Source organism: Pseudoliparis swirei, chromosome 22, assembly GCF_029220125.1.
Source record: "Pseudoliparis swirei isolate HS2019 ecotype Mariana Trench chromosome 22, NWPU_hadal_v1, whole genome shotgun sequence".
NCBI lineage: Eukaryota > Metazoa > Chordata > Actinopteri > Perciformes > Liparidae > Pseudoliparis > Pseudoliparis swirei.
The window spans coordinates 15,016,025-15,043,238 of NC_079409.1; the positions used below are offsets into that span (position 1 = coordinate 15,016,025).

Sequence of the window (27,214 nt, forward strand, 5' to 3'; positions counted from 1 at the left end):
GAGAGGATCTGTGACGGGTTCTGTGGGTCATGGAGGGAGGAAGGTAAATACACAAGAGGCGCTAACGAACACACAGCGGCTGTCTTCACGCGGTTACCGGGGGGGACGTTGGACACTGAGGCAGCTTAAGCCGCGCTACGGTCGGAGAGGGCGGAGCGGAGGGACCGGTGGCTCGGCGACAGCAGCGGCAGGTCGGCGGTGAGACGAACACACACAACACATCACTGGCCCTGCAGGGGCTAGCTGGCTAGCACGTCGCTATTGTTGAGCGGTTCAACGGACCGTGGACACTTCGACTCGGCTGCGTGAGTTGCCGTTTCACGAGCGGCACGTTGACTGTAAAGTTGGTAGAAGAGACGCTCCGAGGAGCATCGACGGGGCTCAATGTCGCTGCTTGTGACTGAAGCCTCAGTTAGCATCGGGCAAAACAATCAGCCGTCAACGTGCACGCTGCAAATCAGTTCCCTGGTCTGACAGTTTATCTACTCACCGGGCTCAGAGGTGCACGGTTGAGTATTTTCCTATAAGTGGAATTATGTTCCCAATAAAATGAATTATGAGTGAACGTGCAGGACAACAACACAAACGTGCAGGACAACAAACACAAACCCACAGTCGGTGCACCCAGTGGCGGGGAAGTGAGCACTTTAGGTGTTATAGCTGTCTGGGACACTGTGTGTATTAATATCTTTGTCTAATCCTCTTACTTTGACCCGAATCACCACACAGGACAGCAGCTCTTGGAATCAGTAGATACACATTGCACTTAAATCGATAGCTGTACAGACTATAAGAGGTGTCTGCAGTCCGCCTGTAGAATTAACTCTCCACATGCTCTGTGGGGGTTTTAGGTGAACGTTGCTTCAGTGAAATAGAATAAAAATGAAGAGGAGAAGATGGGGAATCACATTTCTATTCCTGACAGTTCATGATGCAAAGTGTATCCATTATTTTTCCCTCCAGGGGGATAGAGAAGTTGAGAGGCCAGCTTGTGCAGCAGTTTGTCAGCTGTTCATCGTGGATGTAGGTCAGTGAGATGAGCAGCATTTCCTCTAGGACCACTCATTATTTGCAGGGTTTGCATATTGGGAGTTTGGGACTGAATCATCCTCATAAGGATTATTGTTTTTCTTTTGGAGGGATCAGGTAAGTGATCATCAGAGATCGTAAATGGGGATCAAATATAACCTAAAATCAATATCTTAGTTATTACATGATTATTGGTCTTGTAAAATGTCCTTCTTGTAAATTGGAATACAGATACCAAAATGTCAAGTAATTCGTTCAGTACCTTACTTGTAAATATAAAATGCGAAATTCTTTATTACAAGTCATATTTAGAGAGTAAATGTTGTCTCAACAAAAGTCTCAACTCTTTTTTCATTTATCTTAAGAAAATACATCATTACAAAAAAAACTAGAATGGGCAGTCGGCAGAGCGCATACCTTCGCATATCACAAGATTGGGCATTGAATTATGAACATGTTGGCATTAGTTGCATGCCAATTGGCTAAAAATTGACCGCACTATGGTAAAAAGAAGATGTTGACCTTTCCATGACCTTGACCTTTGACCCGATTGATCCCTAAATTTAATCAAATGGCCCGGGATAATAACCAATCATCCCACCAAAATTCATGCGATTCAAGAAGATTCTGACCTTTTCATGACCTTGACCTTTGACCCGATCAATCCCAAAATCTAATCAAATGGTCCCCGGATAATAACCAATCATCCCACCAAATTTCATGCAATTCGGTTTAAAACTTTTTTTGTTTTGCGAATAACACGCATAAAAATAAATAAATAAATACACGGCGATCAAAACATAACCTTCCACATTTTCAATGCGAAGGTAATAAAGAAGATAACAGAATTTTATAGTAACTTTCAGTACTGGACAGTTTTTGATATTTGGTGCTAATATATTTCTTGGCTTGGTACCAAAGAAGTATTTGGGTCCAATACCCAGCCCTGTACGATAGGAATAATATTCAGGAGTCTATATTTACTTTGGTTGGAACAATAGGGTGATAATAGCATGTTGTTGTAGCATGCAGCTAAAATCGTCTGGATTTACCAGACCAGCTGAGTGAAATATGCAGTGGCTGCCTGTGCCTGCCGGCCCATCATATCCACATTATTCATGGTTCTCTAAGCCAGGAAATGACACGGAAAACAGCAGCTGGAGCTTGAGTTTGGTTATGTGACTATCTGTGCTCTGTTGGCCATTTTGAATACGTAGAGAAGACAAAAGGAGCTTCACTTTGACTGAATGCTCTAAAAAAGATGATTCCATTAACTTTCCTGAACACAGGCTGAACTCTTTGGAGATTTTTTCCAAACACAAACTGATTAATTCATCTGTTCTTTCTCTTCTTAGTTCTCTTCTCAGGTGGTCTGATTGAGTTTGCCTCATCCTTGTGTTGCCATGGCGATGCGGGAGTTGGTGGAGGCAGAATGTGGGGGAGCCAATCCCCTCATGAAGTTGACCGGTCACATGACCAAGGAAGGGGGGGCATGGCGGCACCGCTCGACACCTACAGTGAGTAATTTGCACAAAACCGTTAAAGATTAAAATAGTTGAATTTATCATTGATATAATGTGTCAACAACAGACGTGTCACAAGTTCTCTTACCTCGTTTGTTCCTTCTTGTTTTCTCAGATTGCCCCGTCTCCCATTGAAATTGCAACTGAAGAAGAGGTCAGTGCTCATGTGCCCTTATAATATTCAGCATATTGTGTTGACTATGATACTTTATAATTTTTAGTTCAAGTCTCTTTGACTTTGGGTGTGTAACTCTGTGTGTACCAGGTGCAATTTCTTAACATAGTAAAATAATGTTTTTATTTTGGCTGCAGTTGGTGAATGAGTTCCTTCAGGCGCCCCCCCGACCCCCACACACATTTGACATGGGTCAGCTGTTGGAGGAAATGCAGCAGATTGACCAGCAGAGCTACAGACAAGCTCCACAGAGAGGTGTGCTTGATTAATATCATTATATATTTTATCTACCGGTTTCAGGTATTTTTCAATTATTTTCCCCCAACATTTTATTTCCATGTCATAGCTCCAGATGTGGCAGCGTTGGCCCTCTCTGGTGATTGGACTGGCGAGTTCCTCTCCGGTCCTGACTCTGCCTCCGCTCCGGGGATCATCGCTCTCGGTGATGCAGCAGATGCTGATTGGACGAAAGAATTTATTGCTGAGGCGGCAGGTAGTTTGAGTTTGTTATAGTTTATTATTGCACTCTGGACACACACTTTGCCTGATGAAGCCAAGTTCACACTACACACCTTTAAAGTTGTCAAACCACTGGGCTGTTCACACTCTGACGCCGACAGGTGCTCACACTCTGCAAGATCTCTGGACACATCCAGATATTTAGCATGCTTGATATCTGGAAAGTGTCTGAGTGCCAAACAACGTAGATTTGCATCCTATCTGAAGTTTTTCTCCTGGAGCGAGAGGAAAATAAAGAAATTGTGAAGTGTGAACTAGAAATAATGAGCCCTTTATTTTTATGGTACCATCATCAGACTGTCAGATCTCATCAAATGTTACTGACATCAGAGCAAGCCTGCCTTGAATTAATGCTTTTATTTTTGCAATGTGTGTACTTTTTTAGTAATGTGCCTATCCACTGTGTTTTGCCTCCTTTTTTCACTTCTCTGCTCCAGATCCTGGACGCTGGGCGGAGGAGTATCTGGAACAGTCAGAGGAGAAGTTGTGGCTGGGTGACCTGGGAGACCAGGAGAAGGAATGGTTAGAACAGGACATGGATGGAGAGAGTTGAAAGTTTTCAGTTGAAAAAGGCTTAATAGATACTTTAGGCACACTTGATGAATGTTGAGCGGAGGCCAGAGTAAATGATCAGAGGAGCTCAGGTAGACAAAGGAGAGCAGACTAAGGAGTCTAAAACGTCATCATGTTTTTCATGTCTACTTGTTGGGAGGATGTGTGAGTTGAGTTTGAATATTTTAGGCTATAATTATGTCTCAGCGTGTCCGTCGTTGATGTCTAATCATCAACATAGAGCACTGACCTCAAAAAGACTCACCTGTACAGCCTTCAGTCTGAATGGAGTTGGTCCATCCTTCAAAAGCTGAATGAAACCGAACGGTTCCTTCTCGTGTGTAACTCCTCACAGGATGATATTTATGTGCTTGTTCATGTGATAGGACAACAGAGTACCAAGCAGGGGAGGAGCTGAAGCAGACAGCCAATGAGCTGGTCTCAAAAGTTGATGACCCCAAGTTGCAAAACACTGAGGTGAGCAGTGGCTTCATGTCCATGTCACTCATTCACTGGATCATTTATCTTCTATCACCACATGATTTTGCTTTTTCTTATACAGTTTACACAAGGGAGCATAGTGCATTGGTGACGCTGATGACTTAAGCTTCATTGTGACTTTTCAAGGTCATTGCCTTAGTTTGGATAGGAAGTTGTTGGTTTGGAAAGGAACAGTGTATTTAGTATACATTTGACCGATAGTAATGCTAAAATGCATTTTTGTTCTCATGCTTTTTTTTCCGCTGTTGTGTAGTTCCTGCGATTCATTAGGCAGATTGGCGAGGGCAGTGTGACAGTGGAGAGCAAGACAGACAAACGGCTCAAAGATAAAGCTCAGGCCCAGGAGGCTCAGAACTGGGCCTCCAACCTCAACCAGGTACGGTCCCTTCCCACTGAGGAGGGGGTGGTTGCCACTGGGAACACATTGGGGAGGCACGGTGGTTCGCTATTGCACAGTATAGACGCTGCCATGTGACTCATCACCCCAGAGTAACATTTTCCACTAATGTAACCAAAAGCAGCCGCTGCACTCGCTGAAATATGAAGCTCAAGGCTGCACAGCATTGCCGATGAAAAGTGTTCAGCGGCGAGAGGATGCCGACCGGCTTCTCTTCCCACAGCGACTCAGTTTGACTTCAGTTCCTGAGTTTACTGAGGTTGAGTAATTAATTGGACTTCATCCAGCTCAGGCAGAAAAATGCCGATGCCAGGATTTTTACTAGATTTCCCCCTGTAATCCCAAAACTGTCGAAAAGAGAAGAAAAAAAGTCGAAAATTAGATATGAATAACCAAATTAAAAATACTAATACAAAATGCAAAATTCACACAAATACATAATTTGTTCAATCATTTTTATTTAGTAATTCTATTGTTTGACTAATATTATTATAATTTGTACTTTTACTCCAGAGTTTTACTTATTTCCAATGAAATAGTCAAGTGTTTATAGTTTAATGTATTTTATAATTAATAGTAAATTATTATTTTCTATGAAATGGTAAGAACATTTATTTTGACTTACCTTTTCATTTTTATCGTTCCTACGTTTTTCTTTTTTTCTTATCCTGGCTGTAAAGGGCGTCCATGTTATACTGTGCACGTGCAGCTCTCGGCCTGTTTTTGATGATTATCTGACAACAATGACTCCAGTGTACTTAATTGCCCCATAACTCTGACATGTACTTTTCCCATCTTTTTAATTGCCTTTGAACTCCTGGCTTGCCATTCCCTCAATTAACAACCGACATTCATCTATTCCTCCTCCTACTTAAATTCCTCCGACTCTGCACACCCCTTAAAAAAATCTAAAAATATTCACCAATGCTCCCTCACCACCTCCTCCTCAAAACATTGCCCCATCCCCACCGCCACCCCTCCTCGCCTCATGGCATAGTTCCTGACAGAGACGGGGGGAGGGAGTCTTGCCCTGGAAGCCCCAGAGAGGAGTAAGAAGATTGAGAAAGTTAAAGCTAAACAAGCAGAGCAGTGGGCCAAGGTCATCAGGCAGGTAGGACCTCTGGTCGTGTCAGCGATAGGTCTTTTTTATTTATAACTGCAGTCAATGCAGTAAGATACGCTTTGTCCTCCACATAAACAGGAAGAAGCACTCATTGGATAAAATGAGCTTTTTTGTGTTGTTTCTTCTTTCATCTCCTTTCATCTCCTTTCCTTTTTTAATGTCCTCATCCTCGGCTCTTGTAACAATTAGCAAAGCCATCTCGTGCTTCCTCGGGTCAACCGCTGTCATTGCTCCTCTTTGTTCTTCAGGTGTCGCAGGACTCGGCTGAAGCCTGGGTGGATGAGTTTGCCACGTCAGGACCGGATTTCCAACATACTAAAGCTGCAGTGGAGGTGATACAAGAATCAGTGACAACTTCAAGTCTAGAAACAAAGTACTGGATATTAAATGGGAGCAGTGCACTCTGTGCCCAAGAAAACAAACCGCTGTCTTTCCCTTTTAACTCACCATAAATACACTCCTGTCTGTCCCTTGGAAAACTAAAGGTCAATTGAGCGTATCAACGAGGATGATATATGATGTGATGAGACTGAAGTAATGATGTGCATCTGTCATTCTGTCAGAGTGATGTGGATTTCTGGGAGAAGTTGCAGCAGGAGTGGGAGGAGATGGCTAAGAGGGACGCAGAGAGCCACCCCTGGCTGTCTGACTTCGACCAGCTACTCAGCACTTCTTATGACAAGGTAGTTGTCGAGCTGCTCACAACCGTTTACACGGTGCAGGGTTTCAGCATTTTTGCACACACAGCTCTACTTGATGTATAAAAGACATTACAGTGCGTCACAGCTGCTCGTGGGTTTGATTTTGACTCGGTCCATATGAAAAAATGTCTTCCTTGTGTTTGTCCCAGGGGTATCAGTTTGAAGAGGACAACCCCTATTTATCCAACCCTGACCCTTTGTCAGAGGGAGTGAAGAGGATAGAGGCGGGGGACATTCCTGGTGCTGTGCGCTTATTTGAAAGTGCTGTCCAGAAAGAACCAGATAACCAGCTGGTGAGACGGCCGGCGGCTTCATTTTTATTTTTTTCAGTTTTTTCAGCCTCTTATCAATTCATGTCAGAACAATCCAACAAGTATCCTTACTCGTCATACTACTCACAACTGTACATTTATTTTAATTAAATTGCAGGCGTGGCAATATCTGGGATCCTGTCAGGCAGAGAATGAGCAGGAATTTGCCGCCATCAGCGCCCTCCGCAGGTTGGGAACCAGAGTTAAAGTTACATTTATACACTACCGTTCAAGATTGGGGTCACCCAGACAATTTCGTGTCTTCCATGAAAACTCACACTTTTATTTATCAAATGAATTGAACATTTCATAGAACATATAGTCAAGACATTGACAAGGTTAGAAATAATGATTAATATTTGAAGTATTAATTTTGTTCTACAAACTTCAAACTCAAAGGAAGGCCAGTTATAGTTTATATCACCAGCATAACTGTTTTCAACTGTGCTAACATAATTGCACAAGGGTTTTCTAATCAGACATTAGTCTTCTAAGGCGATTAGCAAACACGATGTACCATTAGAACACTGGAGTGATCGTTGATGGAAATGGGCCTCTATACACCTATGGAGATATTTCATTAGAAACCAGACGTTTCCACCTAGAATAGTCATTTACCACATTAACAATGTATAGAGTGCATTTTTGATTAATTTAATGTTATCTTTATTGAAAAAACAGTGCTTTTCTTTGAAAAATAAAGACATTTCTAAGTGACCCCAAACTTTTGAACGGGAGTGTATATATCTATATATAGAGAGATATGTTGTAGAAATTGTAAATGTTATAGTACTCTTCTGTTTTAGAATGAGTCTTGATTCACTTGGTTGTAGCTTAATAATGAGCTTAATGGCTCTAGTTAAGCAGTTTTTTTCCTGCCTCTTTTGTGTAAACATCCACAACAAATTTGACATTATTTGGTACAAAAATGAACCAGTCTAAATGACGAGATGGATTCCATCCTGTTACCTTATCAATATGATCTTCCTGCTCAGATTGTTGTCTGTAGTTACCAACTTTCCCAGTTTCCCCTTCACCCATAGATGTTAACAGTACAATTAAACTTCAGTAACGAAGCATTTGACCATTTCTAACGTTTGCTTTCTCAACTGAAAGCATGTCGTTGTTCCTTTCTCTGACGTGTCCCCTCTATTCTTTCATTAGATGTATAGAGCTGAAGAAAGAAAACCTGACGGCTCTGATGGCGTTGGCTGTCAGTTTCACTAACGAATCGCTGCACAGGCAGGCCTGTGAGACTCTTCGTGATTGGCTAAAGCACAACCCTAAATACCACTCCGTGTGGGAGCAGAATGAGGGTGAACACCGGCAGGAAGGTGCCGGACAAAGGGAGAAAGAGAGGGAGCGCTTCGGCTCACTGCTGCCAGAGTGAGTATCACACACGTGGGATTCTGACTGATCCACGTCTTTTTCATATCTTGTATTTATTTAATCTTTAAACTCTTCGGCTCTTTCTTTTCGTTTTGTTTTTCCCTGCGCAGGTCTTTGTTTTCTGATGTTCAGTCCCTCTTCCTGCAAGCGGCCAACTCTGACCCCGCCCAGGTGGACCCCCAGCTGCAGTGTGGCCTGGGAGTTCTCTTCAACCTCAGCGGGGAGTACGACAAGGCGGTGGACTGTTTCAGCGCCGCTCTGTCCGTCACACCACAGGTGAGTGTCGGAGCCGTGCTGACGTGGTGACGTCGGTCTTTACACCGCGTGCTCTGGCGGGTTCTGAGCTCTCCCTTTTTTGTGTCTTTTGTCTCCATCAGGACTACCTGCTGTGGAATAAGTTGGGGGCCACACTCGCCAACGGCAGCCGCTCAGAGGAGGCTGTGGCCGCCTACAGGAGAGCTCTGGAGCTGCAGCCCGGTTTCATACGCAGCCGCTACAACTTGGGAATCAGCTGCGTGAACTTAGGGGCACACAGGTGAGGGGTAGAGTCACCACCATGTTAACTGCTTCCTGTTGCATTAGATTGATGACGTGAACGAGTTGCCTTCTTTTCAGAGCAACATAACAACATTGGCTAAATGTTTGACACTCCACTGATGGGTTATATCATTCTGAAATGATTTTAGAATTACAAAAAACAAGAAAATAATGGAGGTTTTTCTAAACTTCTAAAATGAATATGTTTGTATAAAATGGATGAAGGGAACATTAAGTGCCCAATGCAAGTTTTCAGACTAAATGTTTTGAAGTCGATTTGATTATTTTATAAAATAAGTAAGTACTTGCTTTCACAAAATCACTTTACTCTAAAAAAACTAAATGTTTGCCTGTGTTAGTTTCAGATGTAAGACCAGTAAAATCATCTGTTACTGGTGCAGTGTGAGCCTTCTATGTCCACTAGATGGCAACAGCAGTTTTGTAAACCGATGTAAACCAGTTGTCAGTTTATTAGGTACACTTCAGTGGCTCTGAAATAAATCCAACTTTTTATGATGATTATAATAAAAATGTGTATTATTACAAATGATTATTTTCTGTTTAAAATATCTGCGAGGGAGGATGATTTAACCGGTTTGGGGTGTTAAACTGTATTGTATTATACTGAGAGTTTCTTATATTTGGTCCACCTCAGGTAGATTTGAAAAAAAGGACTTAATGTGATTATTATATTTGACAATTGCATATTATGTATTCCATCACGACAGATGTTATCTCATTGGGCGACAAGCAATTATGAAAAGTTGTATTTGTTTATTTAAAATAATATCAGATACTTAATCTGCTTTCTCTCCCTTTCATCATCAGAGAGGCGGTGGAACACTTCCTTGAAGCTCTCTCTCTACAGCGGCAGGCCTCCGGGGACGGAGCGAGAGCGGCCAGGGGACCGGGAGGTGCCGCGGCCACCATGATGTCTGACAACATCTGGTCCACCTTGCGCATGGCTCTCAGCATGATGGGAGAGAGCCCGCTGTACGCTGCAGCAGACCATCGGGACTTGGACACGTTGCTGGCTCACTTCTCCCAGAGAGAGGTGGACGGTGGGACAGAATGAGGACCAGCCGGGGGGGGGCTCATCGAGTGCGAGTGTGATTTGCTGGGAGGTAAATGTCTGGGTGACGAAATGAAGAGAAGAGGATTCAAAGCGGTAACGGTTACAGAGAAACAGACGAGGAAGACACTGTGAATCATCCACCATCCGAGAGGCATCATCTTGTGGTTCTGAGCGCTCGAAGGACTTCCCTCAAACATTGCAGTATTAGTCTCTCCCTGGAAGACGCAGCCAGCAGCAATACAGTCACGTCACTGTATTTGAGATGTTTGACAGTCCTCATACTTCATCTTCCTCTGTTGCTCTGCAGAACTGGGTTACATGTCACTTTTGTTGTTGATATGAAATTTGTATTCGATGAAGAAAGTAAATAATTAAGAATGATGATGAACTCAATGAGGACAATTTATTACGCTCAACACTCTCACCGTTTTTCTTCAGTGCAGGTTGCAGGTTGAACCGTATGCTCACTACGGTGATGTAGATTGAAGGTACAATATTAAAAAGAGTGCAGCTTTTTTAATCAAAAGTGCTCCCAAGAGAAGTATTGGGCCGGTCCAGAGTACAAACACTAATCATACTTGCAGCAGCTTGTTTTCTTTTCTTTATTTTATACATTATTTAATTTTGTATAGTGATCAATTATCAACCAGGAAAATGAACAGATGGACTGTTACTGTTATGGTAAGAGGTGTGTGTGTGCGTATGTGCGTGCATGCGTGTGTGTGTGTGAGGCAGGGATCAGATGGGGGATTTGATTGTGCATCGCGCTGATAATAAGATCATATAATTGTCCTATCATTGAGGACGATTTCTCTGGGCTCCTCCCTTCTCTTGCTCTTTTTCATATCGCTCTTGTAAAACAATTTGCTTCATTGTGAAATAATGCTATATTGCGTATTTTAACATAATTGTTGCACTATAATTGTGTTCAGGCTAGTTGTATCCTGACTGCAATGTTTAATATAATACTCAGCAATAAAGCTTTGATTCAAATCATCTGGAAGTCATTTTTTTTCTAAAACAATTAACAAAATGGCCAAAACTAAAGTATTGAGAGCTAAAAAGAAACACATGAAAACAAACAATGTCATTCTAAATGGTTTTATGTAACAATAATAATAATCACAATGTTAGATCATAGACATTTTACTGACAGCGTTTTTGTATTACGATATGATATTCCTTTATTTGTCCCACATTGGGGAAATTTCAAAAATCACAGCAGCGGTGCACATCAGAGCATCAATGAAAATAAATATAAAACACAATATTAAAAACTAAATACTAATACTAAATATACAGGGGGGAAATAAAGTAAAGTGCTGAGTAAAGTAAAGTGCCGAGTTTGCCAGGATCTCCAGCGATCTACTGTGTTCAAATATACTCTGCTTTGTTCTCCTTGATTTCAATTTCCCTTCTTTACGAGTCAGTTATATTATGGAGGCATGTTTGAGCTCCAACGTAAAATTATTTTTTATCCCCTCACGTGACAAAAACAAAGCAGCCATTCATTTTAAATTTCAAACGCGTTTTCTGCGAGATACCACGCCCAGTTCCTGAACGCGTGCTCTCAGCCAATCAGCGTCGAGGAAGCCGGCGGTGATTGGTTCGTTCGAAAATAACAGACACGCAACCCCGCCATTTAAATGTTGTTTAAAGTCTTGAGCCTCCCCTGCTTATTAGAAGTGTGGACTGTTGAAACAGTGAGTATAGTTCCTGCTGCACGACTGGTCGCCTGTCTTCGTCTCGTGTTAGGTAAGCCAGCTCTTCTGTTAGAGACTGAACCTTGAAGTAGTCTGTGCTCTTAAAAGGATTGACGCTCAAAGGTTCACGTTAACGTATATAATTACATGTAACCACACGATTACAAAAAATAACTTTAACTTAAATGGGGATAACTTCTCGCTAACTGACCTTAGCTAACCTAGCTGTTTGTTAACGTGCCAGTAAATGCTAACTACTTCTTTAATGTTCAGCCAACTTCTGTTATGAAGTGTGTTTGTGAATCGTTCATGGACGTAGCAATGCAAGGTAACAGCGATGTTAAATTGAACATCATGTTTTCTGTTCCTGTAGGCTACGAGGTTACGTCAAGGTTAACGACTGTTCTGTAGTACATACACTCATTTGCATAGCTGGAAGTCAGGAGGCCACGTTTTTCATTGTATGGAAATGTGCTTTTTGCATTGTATTTAGAAATGAAGACATATTCCCATCTGTATTCTACACGTGTGCTGTGATTTATACTTCTATTGTGTTACCATATATTTTATTTTGGTGTTAATATTGTTATGATCTTGCTCATCGAGTCACTAAATATTTATTTTATTGTGTTCCATTTACCTGTGATCCAGGTAAAACGGCATCATGGGATCCACAGAGAGTAAGTTGGTGTCGCCAATGAAACCAGAACCAGCCATCAAAAACAGCCGTTTCACTGATCTGATCGATCCTCGCTCTCCTTCGTTGCAGATTGATCGTACACCCATCCAAGTAGGTTACCTGGCTCACTTGCTTTCAGACATACTGTAATTTGTGTGTGTGTAAGGGGAGGCACTTAATAAATGAGTTAACCATACTAAATATGATCTCAAGGTCGATGGGCTTTTTTCAAAAACCAAGTGTCCACTGGGCTTCACTGATCCCCGCTCACCTACTATTGGCATTAGCCGCACCCCTATCAGAGATGTCATGAGAGGTAATAATAATGTACACTTTATTGATACTACCATTTGTTAAATACTAATGTTCTGCTTGTCTTTATGCAATATGTCCTGTGACCTGATGTTCCTGTATTTGCCCCTCCAGCAACAGTTGGATCCTTCGCCCGCCGCCTGGGCATGTTTTTGCACATTGAGGCTGAAGAAAAGCTCAATGAAGCCCCTCAGAAAAGCTTCAATGATGCCATGGAGGAGGTGGTCTTGGCGGAGGCGGAAGAGCTCGCTTCCACCGAGCCCCTCCTGCCGCCACAGCCTTTCCTGGTTGAGCATGCTAACCTCCTGGCCACAGCTGTGCAGCCCCCTCTCAAAAATGTGGGCGACTCGAGCGCCTTTGTGCTTTTTGATAAACCCCATTTCCAGGTGGAATTAGAAACTGAGGTAGACATTAGTCTGGAGGAGGCTGAAGAAGCAAGAGAGTCTCCTCTTAACAAGAGACTGAGCATGAGCCTGATAACCTACCATGAGGGGGCAACCTCATCCCAGATCTTTGCTGAGGTGCACCATGACAGCATTTCATCCCCAGAGCCGAGTGTAGAAGTGGAGCCCCTCGGGGACGTTGTGGATGATTCCTATGCCCATCCCTCTGTCTCTGTTGATCTAGAGACCCCTGTAGAGCCGTCCCTCCCCTCTGATTCAGAAGGGTCCCCAGCTCAGGTCTCCCCTGCACAGTCAGAGGAAACAGAACCATCTTCTGAAGAACCCAAAGAGCTTCTTGAAGAATCTTCTTTGCCGTCTACACCAGAGCCACCAACTGTCCCCAGCCCAGAGCAGCCGCATCTCGGCACCGGCATCCGCTGCCCCACCTTTGACCCAAAGAGCCCCAGTCAGGTGGTGTTCAAGCCGCAGTGGTTGGGAAAAGGTTTTGGCGCCACTGGGCTGAGAGCTAGAGGAGTGCAGGGTGGAAAAGGAGGCTCCTCCCCTCTCGCTGTCCGGATTGCCGTGAAGAAAGTAACCAACGAGAACAAGCGTCGGTCTGGAAAACTGAAGCAGAAAGGTGTGTAGAAAGTTTGTGGCGTCGCGTTCTCTCCGATGAGATGTTGCTTGACCTTTTTCTTTCTTTTCAAGGTACTGAAGGTCGTTCCCCACTGCAGATCCTTAAGGGGACCAACTCACCCCAGGACCAGCGTGCTCAGGTATTAGGGTTACTTTTACAAACATGCACTCACTGCTCATGATGGCTGCGCTCCGTATACACTGGAACCTAATCTGAACCTGTATTGACTTAATTTAATTATCCTGAAGTTAATTCGACACAGAAAGGTAATAAGCTGCTGAGATAACGTGATGTGTCATCCCCGCTTTCCAGGCGAAGCTGAAGGTGTCCACCCCCGATAAGCAGCGACTCGGCCAGATTGATCGCAGAGTGCTGGCTGTGTCTTTGGATAAGGAGAACCGATGATTCACTGCAACATGGACAGAATCCGACTACTTTTATTCCTCTTAAAACAAGCTTTTATGTGTACAGCTTTCTTTTTATTTATGTTTTCCTGTGTGTTTGTTTTTATTACTGCCATTTTCTATCCTGTTTTGACTTGTAAATATAAATGTCATTATCTGCTTTAAATCTTTGTATTGATTGTCTTTTGCTTTCCTTTTTGTATTTGGAAAACTTTTTTATAACTTTAATTTCTTAACCCATTTGTAAAATTCCTATTCTTTATTGTCGCTTAAACAGAATAAAAGCTTAAAACTAAATATTCATTAATTTTGTTCAACATATATTCAAGAAATCTTCCGTTGGACTTCTGTTTGATTCACATAACACCGTGACAATTATTAGACCAATAGATTATATGAAGTCAAACACTAGGAACCCTGAAAATGAACTATTACTTTTTCAGTTCTACCTTCATGGAGATTCTTTCACAGCAGAATTAAACTTAAAAATATCGAAGCAATCTTTTATGCCTCACTCAAAATTCTGTGAGTTTAAATATAGACACGTGATGGACACATGACTAAACTCGGTCAGAAATAAACAGTTCAGACCTGTTTAATGCAGAATTCCATGTTTATTGAACGGTCTTAAAGAAATGATGTATTGCTTTATTTTGCATAGTGTGTATCCAGTCAACATATATTTTCTGTATGTACACACAAACTGTCCTTGAGGTTTATCTTGGACCATGCAGATAAAAAAGTACATACAGACCCAGATATATTGCTCATGTGCACACTAGTCGTTATCATCCATGTTAAGTCGTCCACAGTCCTGTCCTGAGACAAATGGGGTTTTATTTTTTGTAAGTGCTTAGTCAACCATGAAAACCATTTTTATTATCCCATCTGTCAGTACAACAGTTTTACCCAAAGCACTTTTCAGGTCTAGCTAAATATTGTCCATCAATCACATACAAAACAACTCAACACTAATATAAACATCTGCAAACTAGCACTCTATTTTAATTAAAGTTAGAAAATGAAAAGAAAGTAAATGTAAGCATCTAGGGACTCTACCAAAACTAAGAACAAACAGTCTGATACCAAAACAATGCAAATGCTCATATTATTCATATGACATAACTTATGCTTTGATATAAAACATTAGTATAGCTAGTGTGAACGTTCACAGGCTGTAACTTGACACGTATTCAATTATTTCTCATCCAGCGTGCTACCATTTCCATTTGGCAATTGTTTTCATTGGGTGACCTGCTAGAAATGTGCATATGTTATGGTTATTTAAACCGCATTATCATAAACTACGAAGAGGAATGATCTTTTACTGAGACCCCCCAACCCCATGTCCCACCCCTAAATTCCCCCATAACGTGAGAAGAAAGGTGAGACCGCGATGTGAGAGGAGAAAACCTTTACATTACAACCCCTCCAACATGAGATAGGACTTGGCACAATTTAAATACCCTCTTCTCACCCTATGTGAATCCCCCCCACCCCCTCAAACTCCTGTTCCTTCTTATCTTCTTCACTTTCTACCAGGCTATAATAATTACGTCTCTCTCTCTCTGCTCGCTGGTGAGGAACGGCCTCAGTTCCATATCTTGAGGAAGCTGTCCCAGGATCCTGTGCAACACGCCATCCCATCTGAGGACACCCCGATGCAGCTCACTCTGTTGTCATGACCAGCCAGCACTCCTTGACCACGGCACAGAGGATACATGTGAGCTGAGCAAAGTACCACCGACCCAGATGCAGAACACACCTTCCAATATCAAAAGCTTAACACCGGAGGTTTTAAATGCTTTGAAACTTCTCTAATTTCCACCTGTACTTACCCACTCTCTCAGTTTTCAGTGTGTCCCAGATGTTGACATTGAAGTCGTCATAGCCAGCCAGTAACAGGCGTCCAGACTTGGAGAGGGCCAGGGAGGTGACCCCGCACATGATGCTGGAGTCCTGGTAGGTGATGAGCTCCTGGTCAGATCGCAGGTCGTACAGTTTACAGGTGGCGTCATCCGACCCTGTTATCAATGCGTTACCATTGGGGAAGAACTGGAAGAGAGAGAAGTGATGAGCACAACCGGCCTCCTTTGGGCTTCGCTCTGATACGCAGCGAGGTGGAAATCTTCCTCATCCTCACCCCAATTGCGTTGATGTCACTCTCATGTCCCGAAAAGGTCTGTCTGCATTGGGCCTCCCTGATGTCCCAGAGTTTGGCCGTGAAGTCACACGCCCCTGAGATGAAAAAGTTGAAGTCTGGGGACACGGCCAGGGACATGCAGTCTCCCATGTGTCCTGCAAAGATTGTCTTCTGGGTCCCGGTCTCAATGTCCCATAGTATGCTAGAAGGAGGCAATATGTATTCATGTTTTAACTACACAGAGTAAAGTTGCAAACACACTTCTTAGTTCAGTAAACTATATTCGTACCAAGTGCAGTCTCCAGAGCTGGTGATGATCTCAGTGTCACTGAGGAAACGGCAGCAGGACAGGTAACCTGGGCAACCAAAGAAATACCATGTGAGGAGTAGTGTAAGTGAATTAAAGGAGGACTCAGTCAAATTCAATGAGCATCAGTAGCTTCTATAGATTTGACTTCTGAGCTGCTTTGTCCTACCTGTGTGTCCCGCCAGCTCGCGCATGACCTTGACGTTTCCATCCTTGCCCTTGAGGTTGTAGATGGAGCACATGTTGTCCAGGCCGCCACAAGCCACGAGGTTCCCCGAAGGTGCATAGGAACAAGTCATCACCCAAGATGACTTGAGCGGGATGGCATTCACCTAAGACAGAAGACAGGTGAAACTCTTGTCTTCAAATGCACGTGTTACTTTGAGTTATGCCAGTTGAATAGTTGTTGATCACGAGTTCCAAAAGCACATCTCAAGGATTTTCAGTGTTTGATTGGTTTACAGGTAAAAACTTCTTTTATTAAAAATCTTAACTCTTTCAAAAAAAATCTTAATGTCTTGTCTTAATGTCTTGTATTGAAGTTTCAGGGCTATTTGGGATAATACTTCTAAGAAGATAACCTTTTTTTTTTATGCAAGAGAACTGCAGCTGATTTAATTTTACTTCAAGAAACACTTTCTTGTGATTCAGATATAAAACCCACGAACTTTGGACAAACTTCATCTCACTTTTTTATTATCTTTTATATTGCGAATAAATGCAGATGATGATGCTTTTCAACATTTTGTTTTATTATTTTAAATGCCACGTTTTTACCTTTTTTCTTCAAATTCTCTCTCCTCATCTTACTTACTCACAACAGAAAAAGTAAAAGCCTCTTGGAAAATTATGTATTATGTGAAATGTCTTTTGTGTGTGTATTATGCTACCTATATGTGTTTTGTATTTACTGAATTTATCAAAATTATTTGTATATTGCATTTAATCAACAACAAGGAAAAAAGTTTTGTTTCATTTTCTGCGGCGTTTTAAATTAATGGATTTATTTGGTGTACATTTGCCTTCATCTAAACCATCGTTATTATTATGATAGACTTCTCTCTTGCTCGTTCCTACCTTGTTGGTTGAGATGCTGTCCCACACTATAAGTTTTCCATCTTGTGAGGCACTGACACACAACCTGGGGGTGTAACAAGGACAGCGATATAAAAAAAAGGAAAACAAAGAAAAAACTGAGACTAAGAAAGGGGACATGTAAGCTGAAAAAGTAAAGGCCACATATTCTATTATAAATCAAGTGCTGTATAAATACTGGGACATCACAACTATACATTGTACAGACTTCGTCACAGTGTTCTACGTAAACATTCTTAAAAAATCCCAGTTTATTTTCGGTTGCAGTGTATGTGAATCAGCTGACAGGAAGTAAACACAAGATGTGTGGCCTGACGGAGGGTGAAGACGGGTGTATTCAGGCAGAGAGAATGAACATTAATGCCTGAACGTGTCCTCAAAGAAACCCAAAATCTGAATAAAATATGTCTCCTCCTATGAATTCATCCAGTTAAAAAAGAAACATAAGAATTTACCAATCAGAGTCGTATCTTTCGGCTCTCCTCACTCTAATTTAGTTAATTATTTGACTATAATCAGATGCTGTGAAACGAAGCAGCTCTTTCAATACATGTACGACATGCAGTGTATTTACGTGGAGTCAGCACCCCAGTGCATCGCGTAGATCTTGGCCAGGTGACCCCTGAGTGTTTTCCTGTTCTTCAACTGGACCCGCCCCACCACGGTGGTCCCGGCTACTGCTTCCTGCAGAGTGCTGTCCTGCACCGCCTTACGAGCTGCCTGAGGAGCGGACACAAACACGGGCACACCGGTTACTGCCAGCATGGATCTAAGATGTGGTTATACATATTTGGGTAAAGAAACGTCTTCAGGTCAAAGTGAAAAGCGAAGCCACATGATGCTGATGATGATGATGATGATGATGATGATTAATACTGCGGGCAGCCGATGGGTTATTAAAGATGATATGGACGAGCCTACTGACAGTGATCTGGTCTTTGAGATTGTTCGCCTCCTTTTGCAAGTCCTCCAGTTCACCCATGGCGATGGTTGTTAGGTGCTGTCACCAATGGAGACAGGAGAGATGACAGGAAAGCTGATAATCCTGATATGAAGAAGAAAAGAAGAGAGAACAAAAACAGAATTTAGTTACTCACATATTATAATATAAAGTTGCGCTTAGTATCATTTCCAGTAATTCTAGCCTTTTGATGTATAAATACTTCATGCTCTAAGTTTACCTGCGCGATGTTTAATCCTCCCTCGCTCCAGTCTCCAACTAAGTGCTATTTTGCAAGTCAAACTGGTCTTCGTCTACTTTGCAAATGTTCATAAACATGCAGGAGCACACACAGAAACCCACAGAACAAACCTGCACACACACACACACACACACACACACACACACACACTCACACGGAGACTGCGTGAATATTCAAGCACAACATTATTAACCGCAAATGTATTTGCTCTTCAGATGATGTGACACCTACCGAGAGCACACATCCTCACCCCGAATGTACACACAAACCAGTATGTCCTGTAACAATGTCATCAGTGTTTCAGCTCTCACTTCTCAGCAAATTCACCTTGATGACAGGTGGTTTGAGCCATTTAACACTCCAGTGAGCTCTCAACTAATGTTGATGGCTATTGAATTTGGTAATGTCGTGATTGAATGAGCAATGTTAAGCAGTAAACCAATCACCTGATGGACAAACTCGTACACTTTGTCAAATGTAATCAAACAACAGAGTCACAAAGCTGATTTAACAGACTCAACCAAAGAGACATGACACTAACTTGATAGTAAAGCGGCACAATGTAACCACCTCAACAACAATACCCATTCCTTCCACTGTGCAAGTGCAGATCTCACAAATAACGTTTCTCGCTTGTAAAGAATAAATTGCCATAAAGCTATTTTCTTTTATCTTACCTTGACAACTGATAGGAGGGAATACTTGCGTTGATCTTATCGTATATGCGTCCCTGCAGCAATCCCTCTCTTTCTCTCTCTCTCTATTTGAATGAATGTCCCTGTCAAAACACATGACCGAGAGGATTTGCTTCTAATTTGTTTGAAGTGGAAAGGAGAGGAAGGGAGTGAAGGAGGGAGTGACTCTGTGAAAGAAAGATTTGCTTTAATATATCTCTTATGCTCAAAGTGAATGGAAGGATGGCCTGAAATGTGTTGAAATTAGGGCTGTGAAACGATTACAAAAGTTAATCAAATTAATCACATGATTCTGTGGATTAATCATGATTAATCACATATTACCGATATTCTCGGTATATTTTTGTGAGAACATAAAGATTTATGACAAAAGACGGATATATACATTTATACACAGGGGTGCACATAACTTTTTCAGTGAGTTACTCAGGTGAGTACCGGGAGATGGTGTTTGGTACTCACTCCATATGTAGCGTCAGCTTTTGTGACGTCCACCTACGGGGGGTGCTCGAGCCGAGAAGAGTTGTTGGGGTAAGTGACTTTTGTCACGAGTGCGCACACGCCAGCATCGGAGCTCTGCGGCGCGCGAGACGGAGAGCCGAGACATGTTAACGCGACACGTAGAGACAGAAATGACATGCTGCTGGTTAGAGACGACCAACAACAGACCTATTGGAAGCTCATTCTGCGCATGCGTTAAATGCGTTAAAAAAACAACTAATTAATCCTGTAATTTAATCATAATACGTTAACGCGTTATTTTTCACAGCACTAGTTGAAATACAATAATAATGTTGATTTATGGCCTTTATAGTCGTGCAATGCTCCAAATAACTCAGCAGCTACAGTATAGGTGTCCATCCCTGAACCGCTGATGTCTACGTTGTCCCTAAAGTTGGTGACAGGGGTTTTTAGTCCTTTGGTCCAGATGGGAAATTGCTTCGATAATGATTGTTGTAATGAAGGCTTGAGTGTTTTAGTCGTGCTATTACCCTTTTGCCATTCTGTTCCTGGGTGCCTGCGATTGTTCCATGTGATTAAATGACTGCTAGAGCTTGCTGGATGGTGAAGTGCATTAACACCGCCAAAGAGAAGAGGAGGCCGAGGGAGGGGAGGGAGAATGGGGGTGGGGTGTAAGAGGCAGGAGAGTGAGTTTTAAATCCTACTGGCTGAGATTTTAAAGGGAAGCCTTTTGAATCTAATCTGCTCTCATCCGCTTACTGACTGCTCTTTGCATCTGGATAAGAGATGGAGAAAGGGATGTGGGGGCAGATAGCCGGAGGAGAATGAGGGAGGGGGCAGATGGAGGACGCAGAGAGAGTTGTAAGAATGAGAGCCTGTCTTCGGTGTGAACGGGCCGGTGAAGTTGTCTGATCGGTGACTCAGAGCTCCGGACCCGTCACACTCCTGCATCTCTGGTCCCGCAAACAGACAACACATGAGAACATCACTGTTGGGACTTTTACTAAATGGTTGTCGAGTGATGCCTATTGTGCTGTCCTTCTTCCTATTCCATATTATGTACAACCCTTATTCATTATGACCTGTATTCCCGATAGACTGTATTCCTCGTGGCCTGTATTCCTCAAATCCTGTAGGCCTATTCCTGATTTCCTGTATTCCTGTATTCCTCATAGCCTAACCTAACACAAAGTGTCTGTGCAGTATTTTAACACATTGTTTAGACTGTGTGACACGTTTCTAGCCGCCACTAGTAGGTTCCCCCTCGAAGCACAACGGAATGAGCAGCCAGAGTGATATTCAGTAATATACTTTATTGGGTTCGGACCACAGACGGTGTCTCTCCTCTGCACTCCACTCCCGTCTTCAGTCCATCCAGCTCCTTTTAAAGACAAAGCCTCGCAGATACACAAACACCGATTGTCATCAGCTGGACCGATTACCCATCAGACCAGCTGATGACAATCAGACACCGTTCCCTGAACCACCCCCCGCTCCACCCACTCTGCAGCCACGCCTAAACACACCCCGCTGCCACAGACTGCAATAGCAAACCGCTCAGCATGTGTATAAAGCTGTTGTGGGCAATGTTGTAAATCAATGCCCAGGTTTGATTTACAGTACTATTGATGTGTTTTTTACATTCACATTGTGTCAGGCATTTAATTTGCTTTGTTAACCCAAAGTATCTGTCTATTTCATTGTCAGTGTCTTCAAACTTTCCGTGTATCAATATAAAATAAAAAAGCTGTAATCTAAACTCACAATGATTTTTCTCATCAGTCAGTTTAAGAAACAACTTTGAATCTGAATTATACGTCCTCATAACCACACAAACAGCCACACAGACAACCTAACATGGTTTCATCATGCAGATTATATCTGAGGGTATTAAGAATTAGAGAACAAAAGTGTTTTTTTTGTCAGATTATCAATCTACAAGACAAAACCATTATTGTACACTGATCCCATGTAAATCCCTCTGCTGTGTGTTCGCCACCAACAGGAGATAAAACACATAGAAGTGCATTAAATGTGTGTTGTGACATTGTTTTGAATGGCAGGTTCACATTTGATATCTCGAGATATATATATATATATATACAGGCACGTGCACAGATAGAGCCCTAGTGGTGCTCAAGCACCAGCCCCTTTGCCCTGGATGAGTAAAGTGCCCTTTTTGCTGGAGAAACATTTTTTTTATTCATCCGTATTTAAGAATAAATGTTACTCTCTCTGTCATCAAGTCCCCCCAAATGTGTTTTATCATCCGACGGGGCATTTATTTGAGTTCTTGTGAGAATTTCGCCCTGACATGCTCCGCGACGCTCACGGGCCCCCCCTCCTCTCCCTCCCCCGCCACGCTCCTCCTCCTCCTCCTCCTCCACTTCCTCCTCCGCGCAGTGCTCCTCGCGCCACCAAACGGGTGCACCTCCTTCTCCTCTGACCCGCAGCATCAGACACACAGATCATGACGGTGTTTGTCCCCTGACGTTGTTTTGTGATCAACCACAACATTAACGCTGCTGAAAACATGACGTCACAACTGGTCCGACGTTTCCTAAAAAAATGTTTTAAACTCCCTGATTTCAAAGCCTCGTCCAGCTGTTTACTGACGTTCAGGGCCGGGTTTTGCTACAGGCGGTATAGGCCGACGCCTAGGGCGCCATTCAGAGGGGGGCGCAAAAAAATGCGCCTTTTTGCTGGGCAGTTTTTTTTGCACCCCCATCTATATCTCCAACCAATATTTTGACGGCAATGCCAGCCAGAAAACAAACAAAAAACATTAAAGCTGCAAGCAGCGTCGAACGGGTCCTCGCTCATCTGCGCCGGCCGGAGCGGAGACTCTGGCGGGAGAGGAGACTCTGGCCGGAGCGGAGACGCCGGCCGGCGACTTGACTTGACTTCTCTTGACTTCTCTTCTCTTCTCTTCTCTTCTCTTCTGCTGGAAATCACTGCTATATACTCTGTTTCGCTGATCCGTGACGTCACGACTACGAGCGACGTCACCGCATCAAAGCGCAGACTGTTTCCATGGTGACTCAGTGACGTCACGGAGAATGTCTTGTCCGCGAGCGCGCGATTTCAGTTTTTCTCGATTGCTTAAAGGGTACCTGTAGTGCAAAACAACAACGTGCTACATCCATTCGGCGCATCAAATAAATCATATTTACCCCGTGGCTATTGTCAACAAGTCACGCATAGCCCGAGGATTTACATTTCTTTGTCAACATTCCGAGTCCGTGGGCGCAGCCATTTTGCTAGTTATTTACTCCAGCTCAAAGCTAACTATGACGTAGAGTCGTTGAAAGGAATTCAGCCAATCCGGAGCCACTTCTACACGCGTTGCTTCTTGGGATAGATCGGTGGCCTCAAGAATTACACAATCTATATCAGGGGTGCTCAATACGTCGATCGCGGCGTTGTATGGTAGATCCCATGACATTAAAAAAAATTGGCCCGCCCCCCTGTCACTTTCTCTATAGCGCCACATTACAGCAGCAGCATGTCATTTCTGTCTCTACGTGTTGCGTTGACAGTCCTCTGCCCGCCGTCTCGTGCGCCGCGGAGCTCCCGACACCGGTTTGCGCGCATCGGGACGGACGGAGCAAAGAAAAAGTCACTAGCACCCCCGAACATGTCGGCCGAACATTGCATCAATGAAAGACATCTCCAGCGCTGGCTTATGCGCGATGTAGCTATCAAGCTCACTCTTTTGTGTGAAGCAGATGAGGTCTAATGACACTATATCAGGGCTCTCAAGTCTCACGCATTGAGCGTGAGACTCACGCATTTCGGTCTTATCTCACGCACTCCGCCACATCTAATTCCTCACGCTGAAAAAGCCTCTCGGCTATTTAATGCTTGAATGCAGGGGTGCTCAATACGCCGATCGATTGTTGAGTAGAAATAGTCACTAGCACCCCCCCCCCCGTCGACAACTCTTTTCGGCTCGATGCCGGCGCGCGCAACAGTCAGCTGTATCGGGTGCTGATGGAAATCTCACGCTTGCCTGTCTTCAAAACTTGAGAGCCCTGCTATATCATCGGACATAAGTTCGTGCTCTTTACAACAAATGCACTCTATGTCTGTTTTTTGTGCACATTTCCCACAACTGCACCAAACGTCCGCCGACTTGCGTGCAGTCCGCACGGTGAAGCATCTGGACCGGCGGTCCTTGCATCAACTTCATCAGAATCATCGCTATCATCGCTGTCACAATTAACTAAATGGGGATAGTCTGCTTTTAAAGGTTCAAACAAGTATCCAGTTGCTGAATCAGACAATCTTTCATCGTCCATATTCTCAATCTCTCAGCATTTGTTTGCGAGCGCTCGACGTTGTTTACATTGGTATCTGAACACATCCGCTGTGGCTGGCTGTCGATCTATCAACGATCTGACGTCACACCACCCGCGACATATTCAAGCTCCAGTGCAATGTCGCATGTCGGAGTTGAGGACTTTGAACAGCCTAAACTACGTATTGTTATTGAATACTGGACCGTCAGTGCATGAATAACCTTTAGAAACACATTATCTTTTGATCTGGCTACATATTGTTTTGCACTACAGGTACCCTTTAAACACATTTTTTGAAAGCATGCCTCGTTTTCTCAAAACTCTAAACACAAATCCCAAAACCACTCACACAAAATGCAAAACCCTTTATATCTCCTGCAAAATGCAACTTTGCTTTCAAAACAGCGTTATGTCACCTCAAAAGGGTATTTTGTTTTCAAATGACAAACACAGCCCATTATATGAGTAGACATTCTAAGCATCGATTGAACACTGATGTGCTCAATGGAAAACACTATGAAATGGGAAAACACCAGTATGAAGGCCTTATCAGGAGCATTATGCCTTTTCATTTCCAGTGTTACTGTATGCTTTCTCCTGTTGTAAAATATTGTGAATGTATAATGTTTTAACTCAAAATATAAAACAGCACACAAATATACAACTAAAATGTTTCTTTCTTTTTTCTAATTTTTTCACAGAACAAACAATAGAAAATAGACCACTACAGTCAACAAAAAAAGAAAGAAAAGTGTAAATAAAAAAGGACAAAAAAATACTCCTCTGCCTCTCTGGTCTCCTCTACCTTCCATGTTTTCATCCATTCTTCTTCAAATCAGGAGGTCACCTGTGGCCCATATATTGCTAAAGCCTTGATTCCAAATTGCACAACAGCCGTGGAAATGGAAGTTTTGCCAATTGAATAGCAGTGTGTTCTGTCTGAACACAAGGAGGTTTTGGCATTGATGAAGTGTGCAAAGTAGAGAGGATGCTGTTTAGTGTTTTGAAGAAAGTGTGGTTAACAATTGAAATCTGTGTCTAAAGCAGATAATTGTGCTTATAGTTTAGCAGAATTGGTTTAGGGAGTTGGCACATGAGTTACAGGTTGTGGTTATTGTGTTCTAAGTTCCAGTTTTTGTGTGGAATCAATCGAGAAAATCTGTAACATCCGCCAGCTAAATCTGCCAGTAGGTGGCGCTTTGAGTCTGTGAACATAGTCATGCATCATGTGTCCCTTCGTGAAGTGTAGACCACTTCATGTAAATTCAATGTAAAAAAAAAAAAGTGATGAAAAAAGGCGGTCACATTATTTTGGGCACGACGAGGGAGTGAATGTGCACCGTTGATCAGGGGCGTGGCGGAGCGTAGTTCAGCACAGATGTGACATTTTCTCAGGGATTTTGTTCTTTATTTAATGTTTGTTCATTGTTGCGATCGTTGTTCTGTTTATTTGAAAGAAATTCAGTCTTGCAGGGCAAAATAGCGTTTGAAAGTTGAAATTCCGTTTTCGTGCAAAATCGTTTTAAATGTATTTTTGGGGGGGGGGGGGGGCGCCACGAGTGAAGCTCGCCTAGGGCGCCAAATGTGCTAGGGCCGCCCTTGCTGACGTTAGTTATGTTTAGAGAATAGAGAGAGAGAGAGAGAAGAGAAGAGAGAGGGAGAAGAGAGAAAAGAGAGGAGAGAAGAGAGAGAAGAGAGGGAGAGAGAGGAGAGAGAGAGAGAAGAGAGAGAGGAGAGAGAAGAGAGAGAGATCATTCTTATTCCGTTCTATTTAACAGGGTGACACGTTTCTAGACTAGTAGGTTGGAATGAGCAGCCAGACTGATATTCAGTAATATACTCTATTGTTCAGAGGACCACAGACGGTGTCTCTCCTCTGCACTCCACTCCCGTCTTGAGTCCATCCAGCTCATTTTAAAGACAAAGCCTCGCAGATAAAACACCGAGGGCAATATGGATCCGTATCAGACCAGCGAGGACAATCAGACACCGTGGCCACCCCCGCCCACCCACTCTGCAGCCACGCCTACACACACCCGCTGGCACAGACCAATAGCCAATCAGCATGTGTACTGTTGTTGCTATATAATAAATCAATTCTTTATTCCGTATAAAGAAAATGTAAGCTAGCTCATCAGTCAGGAAACAACTTTGAATCTGAATTATACGCCTCATAACCACACAACAGCCACAGACAACCTAACATGGTTTCATCATGCAGATTATATCTGAGGGTATTAAGAATTGGGTGCCTTTTTTTGTCGACAAAACCATTATTGTACACTGATCCCAAAATGTCTGCTGTGTGTTCGCCTGTATATATATATATATATATATTCGTCATGGCACACTGTAAAATCACATGTGTATGAGCTTGTCAGTGTGCTGCTTCTACATTTTTCAAGTTTTAGAACATATTAACAAAACGAATACTTCAAGCTTCGGGATTTTACAAAAATAACGAAGATGCTGTTAATAAACGTCTTTTCAGTCCGACCCTATGACTCTGATCTCCATCTAATCAGCATGACACAACTTCACAACCAGCAAGAACAAAAAAAGGTGAACACCAACATAAGACCATCCACTCACCAATTAGGAGACTCCACTCAAGGTGATGTGGTCGATGTTCACTCTTCCTCCAGCGGTCTTCCTCTGGTCGTTGTCATAAGTTCAGCCTGCCTGTCACTACACTTTCTCATTCACTTTTGCTATCACAGACAGTAGGATATTCCTCCGTCACTCACTCTCTCCACTGCTCCTATGAGGAACAGATGAGGATTGGAGGGATGAAGGGAGATCAGTGATGAGGAGATAAACCCTGGGATAGACAGAAAGAGGGGTGGAGGGGTGGAGAGGAGGTAAAAAAGAGACAGAAAGGGAGAGGAGACAGTGGGGGAAACCAAACAAGGTGCAGAGCTTGGTTATGGGGTCATGAGACATAAGCTGGGGTGAATCCGAATCAAAAACTAAGAGATGGAAATCACGGAGGGGAGGGGGGTACGAAGATAAATAGAGGACCTGGGAACATGGCTTTTTATGGTGCCGAGTGAGACGTT

The 27,214-nt window shown here is 43.0% G+C and overlaps 3 protein-coding genes across 6 annotated transcripts; 2 read left to right on the forward strand and 1 right to left on the reverse strand.

The window, feature by feature from the left end:
* The first annotated feature begins 35 nt into the window (after positions 1–35).
* Positions 36–10,828, forward strand: pex5 (peroxisomal biogenesis factor 5). 4 transcript variants are annotated; one of them, XM_056445068.1, is made up of 17 exons: positions 36–198; positions 2,385–2,546; positions 2,668–2,706; positions 2,865–2,982; positions 3,074–3,220; positions 3,684–3,768; positions 4,185–4,275; positions 4,553–4,675; positions 5,694–5,807; positions 6,068–6,151; positions 6,383–6,502; positions 6,670–6,813; positions 6,950–7,020; positions 7,996–8,217; positions 8,331–8,496; positions 8,598–8,755; positions 9,586–10,828. In XM_056445068.1, exons 2-17 carry the CDS (start codon positions 2,433–2,435, stop codon positions 9,830–9,832), a joined length of 2,043 nt encoding a protein of 680 aa, XP_056301043.1. In that variant the 5' UTR covers positions 36–198; positions 2,385–2,432; the 3' UTR covers positions 9,833–10,828. The 4 variants fall into 4 exon arrangements, with proteins under 4 accessions (XP_056301043.1, XP_056301044.1, XP_056301045.1 ...); XM_056445069.1 differs by having other exon boundaries at positions 36–191; XM_056445070.1 differs by lacking the exon at positions 5,694–5,807 and having other exon boundaries at positions 37–198.
* Positions 10,829–11,533: 705 nt separating this feature from the next.
* On the forward strand, positions 11,534–14,253 carry cdca3 (cell division cycle associated 3). Its single transcript, XM_056445136.1, has 6 exons — positions 11,534–11,587; positions 12,187–12,325; positions 12,428–12,530; positions 12,641–13,546; positions 13,618–13,685; positions 13,859–14,253. The coding sequence occupies exons 2-6, from the start codon at positions 12,200–12,202 to the stop codon at positions 13,949–13,951; spliced, it is 1,296 nt and encodes a 431-aa protein (XP_056301111.1). The 5' UTR covers positions 11,534–11,587; positions 12,187–12,199; the 3' UTR covers positions 13,952–14,253.
* A 291-nt stretch (positions 14,254–14,544) lies between these two features.
* gnb3a (guanine nucleotide binding protein (G protein), beta polypeptide 3a) lies at positions 14,545–26,971 on the reverse strand. The gene is made up of 9 exons (XM_056445154.1): positions 26,748–26,971; positions 18,421–18,540; positions 18,070–18,215; positions 17,478–17,541; positions 16,570–16,732; positions 16,383–16,449; positions 16,094–16,295; positions 15,789–16,005; positions 14,545–15,648 (listed from the first exon to the last, which is right to left on the reverse strand). The coding sequence occupies exons 2-9, from the start codon at positions 18,475–18,477 to the stop codon at positions 15,542–15,544; spliced, it is 1,023 nt and encodes a 340-aa protein (XP_056301129.1). The 5' UTR covers positions 18,478–18,540; positions 26,748–26,971; the 3' UTR covers positions 14,545–15,541.
* Positions 26,972–27,214: the final 243 nt, after the last annotated feature.

Coding starts and splice junctions, on each gene's coding strand:
- gnb3a (XM_056445154.1), bottom strand. CDS start 18,477: ATGGGTGAACTGGAGGACTTGCAAAAGGAGGCGAACAATCTCAAAGAC. Junction 16,450..16,569: donor CGAGCTGGCGGGACACACAG/GTAGGACAAAGC, acceptor TTGGTTGCCCAG/GTTACCTGTCCTGCTGCCGT. Junction 16,296..16,382: donor AGCTCTGGAGACTGCACTTG/GTACGAATATAG, acceptor GCCTCCTTCTAG/CATACTATGGGACATTGAGA.
- cdca3 (XM_056445136.1), top strand. CDS start 12,200: ATGGGATCCACAGAGAGTAAGTTGGTGTCGCCAATGAAACCAGAACCA. Junction 12,326..12,427: donor TTGATCGTACACCCATCCAA/GTAGGTTACCTG, acceptor TATGATCTCAAG/GTCGATGGGCTTTTTTCAAA. Junction 13,686..13,858: donor CCCAGGACCAGCGTGCTCAG/GTATTAGGGTTA, acceptor CCCGCTTTCCAG/GCGAAGCTGAAGGTGTCCAC.
- pex5 (XM_056445068.1), top strand. CDS start 2,433: ATGGCGATGCGGGAGTTGGTGGAGGCAGAATGTGGGGGAGCCAATCCC. Junction 3,769..4,184: donor GGAGACCAGGAGAAGGAATG/GTTAGAACAGGA, acceptor TTCATGTGATAG/GACAACAGAGTACCAAGCAG. Junction 4,676..5,693: donor GGGCCTCCAACCTCAACCAG/GTACGGTCCCTT, acceptor CTCATGGCATAG/TTCCTGACAGAGACGGGGGG.